The sequence below is a fragment of the Hibiscus syriacus genome, unplaced genomic scaffold (assembly GCF_006381635.1).
Source record: "Hibiscus syriacus cultivar Baekdansim isolate YM2019G1 unplaced genomic scaffold, ASM638163v2 tig00111409_pilon, whole genome shotgun sequence".
Taxonomy (NCBI): Eukaryota; Viridiplantae; Streptophyta; class Magnoliopsida; order Malvales; family Malvaceae; genus Hibiscus; species Hibiscus syriacus.
In genome coordinates, this window is record NW_024063086.1 from 646,427 (window position 1) to 657,169 (window position 10,743).

General features: G+C 33.8%; 1 protein-coding gene across 3 annotated transcripts; it reads left to right on the forward strand.

The window, feature by feature from the left end:
• The first annotated feature begins 7,292 nt into the window (after nt 1-7,292).
• On the forward strand, nt 7,293-9,910 carry LOC120162828 (membrane-anchored ubiquitin-fold protein 2-like). Of its 3 annotated transcripts, none has more exons than XM_039172896.1 (5): nt 7,293-7,571; nt 7,819-8,143; nt 9,231-9,392; nt 9,517-9,607; nt 9,695-9,910. In XM_039172896.1, exons 2-4 carry the CDS (start codon nt 8,011-8,013, stop codon nt 9,570-9,572), a joined length of 351 nt encoding a protein of 116 aa, XP_039028827.1. In that variant the 5' UTR covers nt 7,293-7,571; nt 7,819-8,010; the 3' UTR covers nt 9,573-9,607; nt 9,695-9,910. The 3 variants fall into 3 exon arrangements, with proteins under 3 accessions (XP_039028827.1, XP_039028826.1, XP_039028828.1); XM_039172895.1 differs by having other exon boundaries at nt 7,827-8,143; XM_039172897.1 differs by lacking the exon at nt 9,517-9,607 and having other exon boundaries at nt 7,827-8,143.
• The last annotated feature ends 833 nt before the right edge of the window (nt 9,911-10,743 follow it).

The following is a 10,743-nucleotide window of genomic DNA, read 5'->3' on the forward strand; positions in this document are numbered from 1 at the left end:
CCTTAGAATCTTCCCCGAATGCCATCAAGCACAAGTTTGCTACTTCTTATTCATTTTCATTGGAACCTTCTTCATCGCTCCATGTAGCCACATGAGTCTTGTGCTTATTCTTTGATTGACCCTTTCTCTTCAATTGTGGGCAATCATATTTGACATGCCCCGGCTTTTTGCATTCATAGCAAATGATAGGGTCCTTCTCTTTTGGTTCATTTTTGAGGCCTTCATTTCGTTTGAATTTTCTTCCTCGGTAAGGTCTCATAATTTTTCTAAACCGTTTGGCAAACAATGTCATTTTCCCGTCATCGTCATCTTCCCGTCATCGTCATCTGAATCACTCTCATCTTTTGTGGATTTGAGAGTAACTCCAATGTTTTTCTTCTTCTCCTTATCTTTTGGTGTCTCGTCAATCTTATCGAGGTTCACCTCATCTTCAAGCATCATTTCATGAGTGAGGAGGGAATCGATTAGTTCTTCAAGAGTTAAGGACTTTAGGTTCTTAGCCTCGATGATTGTCGTCTTCTTGGATTGCCACGATTTTGGAAGTGAGTAAACTAACTTCCTCATAAGCTTTTCGTTTGGAATGATCTCTCCATATGATTTGAGACCACTGACAATCGTTGAAAATCTATCCGTCATAGCTTTGATATCTTCATTTGGTTTCATTCTGAAATTTTCATAGCTATGTGTTAGAAGACTAATTTTAGATTTTTTTACCTCGTCGGTGCATTCATGAGTGACTTGTAGTTTATCCCATATTTCTTTGGCGGTTGTACAAGATGAGACTCTTCCATATTCATTTGGTCCAAGACCACAAAATATGATATGGATGGCTTTAGAGTTGAGCTGGAACATTCTTGTCTCTCCTTCACTCCACAATCTTGGATGAGTGAGAGGCTTGATATATCTGTATTCTACAACATTTCATGCTCCCATGTCACTTGCTTGAATGAAATACATCATCGTATTCTTCCAATAGGCATAGTTAGCTCCATTGAAGAAATGAGGCTTGTTGACGGGCATCGAATCGAGACCGGAGTCGACATTTGAAGTAGAGGCCATTGATGACTTGATAATTGATGTAACTCTTCCCGAATCGACTCAAGAAGTGATTAAACCTTCAAATGAGTGAGGCTCTGATATCAATTGTTGAGTTAATCGATCGATGGAATTGGCTAAGAGGGGGTGAATTGGTAATAAAAATTTTGGTGGAAGCTTTTGTAGAAAATTGAAAAGATTTGCACAACGATTTAGAGTGGTTCAACTTTCTCAACCAAAGTCTACGTCCACTACCTTAGCTATCCACACTAAGGATTTTCCAACAAATTCACTAATTTGTTCTTTCTTTTGAGGCCAAATAGATAACCTTACAACTCCCTCAAGAATATACCCCAATTCTTGAGAACACTCTTTCTCAAAGAGAATATTACAAAATTGCAAAATTACAAAATTGCAAACTTACAAGGAAACCCTCACGATGTAGATTGTTTGCACAATTCTAGAACAAAGAAAAGAACACTCAAAAATGAATACAATTGAGTACAAGTAGTTTTCTTGAAAGCAAAATGAATATTGAATGAAAAATAGGCTTGAAATGCTCAAACTTGAGGTTTGATGCTTTTTCTTTGATTCTCTCTTGATTCTTGTTTCTTGTGTTTTCTTGTTATTGATCAATGGCTTCTAAGCTTGTTTAAATACTCCTTCAAATGATTCTGAATGTTGGGGATGATTAGTGGAGTCAATAGAGTCGTTTAAGTGTGAAAACAATTAATTAAATCAGTTGGGAGCGTCAGTGCATCGATGCATTCCCAAGGTGCATCGATGCATCAAGTGTAAAATTCAAATATTTTGACCGTTGGACCCTTAGTGCATTGGTGCACTAAGAGTGCAGCGATGCATAAAATGTATTCGATGTTTTAAAATAGCCTGAGTACATCGATGCATGGCTGGTGCATCGATGCATCAAATGCATTCGATGTTTTCATAAAACTCTGAGTGCATCGATGCATAGTATATGCATCAGTGCATGAAATGCATTCGATGTTCAATTTATTCCATGGTGCATCGATGCATGGATTGGTGCATCAGTGCATCACTTTGAAAAATTGATTTTAGACTTGATTTTGGTTCAAAATACTTTGTGAAAATTGTTTCAAAAATATATTAAGTATAAAACACAATTTTACACATTTAGTAAGGTTTGAATTTGATCTTGAAAAGACTTGGAGTAATTGATTTGATATTCGAATAATTGAGTCGAATATACTTATAAAATCATTTGTAAAATCTTAAATTTCATTTAACTTAATTTGTTATATCGAAACATCAAAATGTTTTCAACAGATGTGAATGCGATTATTGCTTACTTTGATTATAAGACACATGATGATCCCGGGTTTTTTATGACATACTCGGTAGACAAATCAGGGGCATTACATAATCTTATTTGGTCGGATTCTACATCGAGATCAAATTACATATGCTTCGGTGATGTAATTGCGTTCGACACAACGATAATTTGTATGGTCGACCAATTATGCCTATTGTCGGTGTCAATCATCACCATAACACAGTTGTGTTTGCCACTGCCATAATCGCTGACGAGACGTCCCAATCTTTCAAGTGGGTGCTACAGAATTTTTTAGAAGCCATGCTGTTGAGATTTTTACCCGCGAATCTTTTCATGCGTTCCAAGATGAACTTCAACGGGAGACATTGTACCGGATTGAGGAAGAGATTCAATCCTTATCAAATGAATGTCAATATTATATTTTGACAAAGTACAAAGAAAAAAATGGGACATTTGAAATTAGTTTTGATTCTCGTACAGAAACCCTAATTTGCTCCTACATAAAATTCAAGACCGTTGGACTTTCGTGTCGCCATCAACTTCACACTTTGAAGCACTTGGATTACACATATTTACCCGGGACTTTGATTCAAAGTAGGTGGACTAAGGATGCGAAGGCTTCTGCACCTAGTTATGTTGACTTGAATGTGCCTCCAGAAGTGATGCAAATGACAAGGTTCGCTGCTCTACGTTCAACGTCAAGTAGGTTATGCTACATTGCATCAAAGACAGACACATCTTTCAAAACCGTAATATATGAGATGAAAAGACTGATAGAAGAATTTGAAAACTCATTTGGTTTGAATGATTCAGTCAACCAGAGCAGTGTAGTAAACAACGTTCGCGACCCTCAATGAAAACAACGCAAGCGAAAAGAAGTACCGAAGAACAAGGTCGAGAAGAAAATTAGGTGATGTGGGTACTACAACGGTGAGGGACATAACAAACTAACATGTCCTCAAGTCAAGCGCAGTTTGAATATAAGCACACAACCTACATCAACTGATTTTTTTGAAGACGGAATAGGATGGCCATTCAGTCCCGCAAGTGATGACAACGATCTCCATATATCGTAAATATCAACATGACTCCTATTGTGTATAAGAAACATGTACAACGTATCACCCGTTGGACAAAGAAAGATCCCGACAAGGTACAATAGAACTCGGGCCTTTAGCTCATCCCCCCGTAAGATCCACTTTTGATTTCCTCTTCAAGTTCAACATATGTCACCTTCTGCTTCAAACCATATTTGGAGGCAAGTGCTTTCCATTTCTTACTCTTAGAGACTTCTACAACACTTTTGCCTTCATTTCCTACCCCCAAGACGGCTGCAGTACATGGGATCCCGAGAGGAAATGAAAAATCACCATATTTAGCAATACAATGTTTGACATCAAATTGCGCCATCAAGGATCGACACAATTCCCTCCGAATAGGTCGATCCCTTACTCCTACCAATGATCCAAACCCCATTTCTCCCAGGACATTCAACTGACCCTTCTCCTTAAGTTGTATAATTAATGAATTCACCCTTTTAATGTTGCACCTTGTCGACACTTCCTACATTTTTTAACAATATATAATGTTATAGTTTTTATATATTTTGTATCAATGTATTTACAAGTTTAATGAATATCTTCTTTTCATGTGCTTTCCTCTATTCTTTGTATTATTCATTATCCATCTTTGACTGTACGATGTAAGGTTCCTTCTGAGCATCAGTCATCGAATTCCATTCTCCAACACATCATTTCTCACCTAATATTAAGAATAAACATTTTTTAATCAATACATTAACACTAAATAATACTCAATGTCAATTTCAATTTACATATCGAACCGATGTGTTCGCCACCTTCCTTTATCCTTTTGCATTCGGTCATACTGTCAACATTTAAAATTTGTCATCAATTTAAAGTTCTTAAATACTTTAATCCAATTACCATTTCAACAATAATAACAAAAAGACATTGATACTTACTAGAAGTGCATATATCCACCCTTTGGTTGCTTTCGAGTCTCGGCCTCAATTTTAAAGTCATCTACGCCACCAACAATATTTCCACCCATTGACTCCATTTTTCCTTCATTTATCAATTTACGTAAATCAAATAAAATACTTGTTATATACATTTTATTCAATATACAAATATAAAACTCTTGTGGTAAAACGGTTTTCTTCAAAAGAATTTGAATGGCCATTACAAAATGTGTCGGCACATTTATACAACCTAAAATATCATTTTCTACCTATAATATTATATAAATGTATCCATATTTATTTTCTACCTATAATATTATATAATCGGTCCCAAATCCTTCTTGGCTTCGATTCGAAATCCCCAAACTAAACCTAAAAACCCTAATCCCTATTTCCTTCAAACGAATAGGAATACTCAATACTCCAAGTATCGGCACAACTCCAAGTATCGGCACATTTATATAATCTATAATATCATTTTCTACCTATAATTTTAATAAAAGTATAGATATTTATATTTTACCTAGAATATCACTTTCTACCTGTAATCAGTCCCAAATGCTTCTTTACTCCAAAACCCCAAACAACACATAAAAACCCTATTTTTGATTACTATAATAATAAAAAACTAGGGTTTTGACAACGTACTTTTTGATTCGACTGCAGCAACAAACAAACAAATTTTGCTTTAGAAACGCCTTCTGAAATACATCAACAATTATGCTTCGATTTTAAAATCTCATTTGTTCTATCTATTTTTCAGAGAATATTTAACTATGCCCTTTATATTTTCACCGGATATGTTATTTATATTTAATCGATACAACTACAAAAGTGTCGATACTTTTATGTTACGTGTCGATACTTTCGATAGTATAGTTACCTATTTCTTTGAAAGTATCGATAATTTATTATGCGTACTTATTAAAGTATCGACACTTTCAATATATCCGGTAGTGCTTTACCGGTTTTGTCATTTCGAGACCGGTTTAGTCATATTTTTACCTGTTATATCGTTGTGGACCTATACATTGTTATAAAGTATCGACACTTTATAGGCGCTAAAACTGCTTCTCTTTTAAATTCACAAAGTGTCGATACTTATATTAAAGTATCGACACTTTAAATATATTCGGTCGCTCTATACCGGTTTTGTCCTTTAGATACTGATTTTATCATATTTTTGCTTGTTATATCGTTATGGATCGATGCATTTTTATAAAGTATCGACACTTTATAGGTGCTAAAACTGCTTCTCTTTTAAATTCACAAAGTGTCGATACTTATCGACACTTTCAATATATCCGATCGCTCTATAACGATTTTGTCCTTTAGATACCGGTTTTGTCATATTTTTACCTGTTATATCGTTGTGGATCGATACATTGTTATAACATATTGACACTTTATAGAAGCTAAAACTGCTTCTCTTTTAAATTCACAAAGTGTCGATACTTATAATAAAGTATCGACACTTTCAATATATTCGGTAGCGCCTTACCCGATTTTGTCTTTTCGAGACCAGTTTTGTCATATTTTTACATGTTATATCGTTGTGGATCGATACATATTTATAAAGAATCGACACTTTATAGGCGCTAAAAATGCTTCTCCTTTAAATTCACAATGTGTCGATACATATCCTGTAGCGTTTTACCAGTTTTGTCTTTTAGTGACCGGTTTTGTCATATTTTTTCCTGATATATTGATGTGGATCGATACATTTTTATAAAGTATCGACATAAACCGGCAAGCTAAGTTTGCCGGTTGCCAATTTTTTTAATATTTCTTCATGATTTAGACCTACTACATTATTATTACTCAACATTTCCGGTAGCACTAAACCGAATTTGTTAAATATCTTTTAATGTATCCAGTAACGTCGTATATTAGCCCGCCTTTCCCGAGACATCCCCAAGTTAATGCTCTTGAAAAACAATTATGATTTTCATATAAATAGGGTTGTGTGCCTTACTCCACTTGAGAATTTCAATGATATGTCGTTAGCAAATTGCCACAAAAAGTAATGAGCAACATATATAGATTACACTCATCTCAGATTAGAATTGTAAAATTAAATATATAATCTGTCTTAAGATTGTTAGACAAAATGTTAATCCGAGATAAAATAATAATAATAATAAATATTATTATATAATCGAATAAAGTAAAATAAAGAAAACTTAAAGTATATGTAAGAAATTGATTTACTCATATTTAGACACTGAATCGGATGAGTAGAGTAATATAAATCGAAGAAGAATTTTGTTGAGGCATGTATGAACAGTTTCCTTAAGACATAATCATCATCTCCTAAGTGTTTTGAGTAACGTTGGATGTCGGTCTCCCAAGATACAATAACAAACGATCAATACAGTAAGCACAACCGTAGTGGTCAGTCGAACACAATCTTGCCTTTTTCTATCACCAGAAAGAACAAATTTAAACGAATTTTTAAGTGATTTCCTAATTAACTTTGTCTCTAAGATTATGCCTCAACTAACCTATTTATAGGTGAGGGGATATGAATCAAAAGGTTATGATCTATTGATGAATAATTAAAATATTTCATGAAAAGAATTATTGAAAAACTAATAGATACAATTAAATTGATACAATTTTAAACTAAAAAATAAGTCAATTCACCAAGTGACATGACTTATTATAATAAGTCTATTTACCAAGTGACGTGACTTATTATAAATAACATCAATTTTATTCAATTAAACTATTATTTTTCTAACAACACTGATGTGTCACCAGATGATAATATCATATCACCATTTTTAAAAAATAAAAAATTGTCAAATTAGCAATTTTGTTACTCTTTTCTTAAGAAGTGTCACCTAAATACAATTAAAATATTATGTTAGTGATGATTTTAAAAAAAGAATTGAATAATCTAAATATAATCAAAATAATAGTTAGATGATTAAATATCGTATTATATTTTACAAAGTAAAGGAAATGTGTAAATTTCCGTTGGATATGAGATTGGAAGAAGGGAAGATGGAAGCATTGACCCTAGATTTAGATTTAGAAGACTTTGAAAACTTCGAAACCGCCTCTTCTCTGCTCGCTTGTACACACTGATTTCTCTTTTGATTTCTTCTTCTTCTTCATCTTCCTCTTTTATCGTTGATTTTATCAAAGCCGCCTCCATCAGTTTCTCATTTTTCATTCTTCAAAGCTTGGCTTTTTTCACCCAAAAGAAACCAACCCACATCAGTTTCGACACAAGTAAGATTACCCATCAAGCTTTTTCACTTCTTTTTCTCTATTTAATTGGTTTCGGTGTGACCGAATTTTGGATTTCCTTTTCTCATTTGGTGATTTTCTGTTCTATTTTTATATTGGTGGATCTTTGCTTATTTAATGATTTTATCTTTTGTATTTGCCCAATTTGGGTTACTTGGGAACTTTATCTATCTTTTCTTCCTTAAATAGACTGACTGCATAAGTAATTCAGGGTTTTTTTTAATTTCAGTTCTGCAGAATTTCCATTTGAGAATTCTTGTAGGGTGTGCGATTATTGTAAATATAGGAAACCAAGTACTTAAGAGGGATATTGGCATCGTTGCAGCCTTCTATATTGAGATTTTTGTATAGATTTGAGTATAAGTCCCAAGTAAAGATCTTGGGGAGGGTTTAGATCTAGGAATCTGTAAGGTTTCTGGAGATGGCTAGTGTTCAAGATCAGTTGGAGATCAAGTTTCGATTGACCGATGGATCTGATATCGGTCCGAAAACCTTTCCGGCTGCTACAAGTGTCGCAACTTTGAAGGAAAGTGTTATCGTTCAATGGCCTAAAGGTTAGTTAGGTGTTTGATGAAATAAAATTGTATTTTGGATGTCATTCTTTCAGCTTATTTTTCTTGATAATTTGTTTTTGCTTACTTTTTTCCTCATACCATTTGATTTGAACTTGAAGGATTGGAATCCTGGGATCATGTTTGTGTCATTGTTTCTTGATGTTTTCGTTGTTTAATCATATTGCTGGTTTAATTTTCAGATGTGTGGAATTATGCTAGAAAATAGAATCATTATTAGGACCAAAAATTCAATCCTCCATAGCACAGTAACTTGAATGCTTTGATCAGTAAATGGATTGCAAATGCTTGATTACATTCGCAAATATGAATAGAATCCTGTTCAGGCCTTTTCCAGTTATAAGATTATTAGCTGTCAAATTTGTATTGGTTGAAGATTGTGGTGGACATTGTACATTTAAACCAACATACTATAAAGGTTTTGATTTTCTTCGTAGCACCACAAGTGTTTGCTCTTCTTTTTTATTGAAATGTGTGTTTGCCTCCAATGCGGGCTTTCAAACCATGTAAAGTGAGGCACAGTTGAGGCAGCGTCAAACAGTTTATAATTGTGTTCCAAACTGAGATGATCTAGATGATATTTTTAAGATTTATGCTAGTGTATTGTTTTTATCAGTTTTATCTGCTTTTATCTTATCCCTCTGTCTCACTCTCTCGATTCTTTCTCTTAAGTGCTTGCGTCTTTTATGTACTTGGTCCACGGATGGAAGTTTTGTGGTTGGTTTTAATTATGAATTATAGTTACTCAGCTCAACTTAAACCATGGTTTGAGCTAAGTTCTGCGATTCACATAGGTGGAAAGTGGAAAATGAAGTGACTTTTTATTTATCAAAAGAAATAAAAGGGGAAAGGAGACGGTTGTGTACATGCACTATGTCATACTAGATACAATAACAAATGGATTGCTTGGATTAGTTTTGGACTGCAGTTGGAGTCTTGACTTTTGTCTCTGATTGAATTGTCTTTTGTTATTCCTGTATATATGCCATAACCTCTCTGGTATTTTATTCCGTTCAAGCCATAATTAACATTTTTCCAATCAATTATACTCTTTTTTAACTCGGGGCAGAGAAGGAGAATGGTCCAAGGACAGTGAAGGATGTCAAGTTAATTAGTGCCGGGAAAATATTGGAGAACAGCAAAACACTGGGGGAGTGCCAGAGCCCTCTTTGTGATGTTCCTGGTGGAGTAACGACTATGCACGTTGTTGTTCAACCTCCTCTGGAGAAAGGTACGATTATTATTCATGCAATTCCAAAATCTATAATTTGAAGTTTTCCGTAATAACCTTGGTCCAAAAACTACAATCCATGTGGTTCCTTGAAGTAGCATTTTCATCTCTCTGTAATGTGCAGAAAAGAAAATAATAAACAAACCGAAGCAGAACAAATGTGTTTGTGTCATATTATAATCAGCAGCTTGAATAGTGGCTGACATTATTTTCAGGTGTTCTTTTGTTAATCACCATTTGCTTCGCTGCTAACCTAATCATTTGCTTTAAACTAAGTTATGCTTTCACAAAATTTTGTGCAGATGGAAGAATGGTGAAACCGGTATAGAAAAAGAAGTTGGGGACTTTTTGAACGATGAATCCAGTTGGTATTAATCACATTTAATATTTCGAATGTGTTGTTTTCTGCTTTTCTATGCCAAATTCATGTAGCCGATGATTGTCCTTGTATTTTGTTTACTGTGTTCGTTTCGCATTGATTTAGACTCTTGTATGGAGCAATTGAACCTCAGATTTTACGTCCGATATGTCTCACGGAATTCAGTTTCTGCATTTTGATGTTTTTAATTCTTCTTCCCTCTGTCTAATATGGTTCTTATTGTTTCATGTGTCATTGTACTAGGTTCATGATGCTGGTCATACTTTTACCAAGTATGAATGGTGAGTGCTAGATATAGAATTTGTTACTTGGATTCTTTGCGATTTGGACTTGTGTGATTGTGTCAAATATGTGTATTTGGATGATCGTATTCACATATTCATATGTATATTCATATTCCAATAGGTGTTGAACCAATGCATTTAGTTCAAACAACATTACTAACATGTCATTTTTGATATAATTGTCACACAAACAAAAACTAGAAGATACATAACATAAAAGTTGAGAGTTATGTTGTTCTAGTGGATTTATAATACTATAAATATTTTATATTTTAATAATTTACTTTATAGAAATTTAGCTTAATATAAAAATGTGCTCAAATCTTATTTAACAAATTTATAAATTTTTATACTTGCCAGGTTTATAAAAATTTTACAATTTTTATTTTAAAATAAAAAATATAATTTATTTATAGAAAACTTAATTTTTTCTTAAATTTAAAAAAAATCCTAATTCCAAACTTCTTTACCTACTTTGGTTACTTTGGTTGTTCTCGATGTTGTCTTGGTCGTCACCTATTTGTTGTTGGCACTTCATCTCATTAGAATCTAACACGTGACGGGAGAAATCGTCGCTTGAATAGTTGTAATCTACACCCTTAGCCGGAATCATTTAGTTGTTGCAATCGCCCATTTTTCATTGCAATAGTTGCATGAAGCATGGGAGTTCAATCGTTGAGTGTTCGGG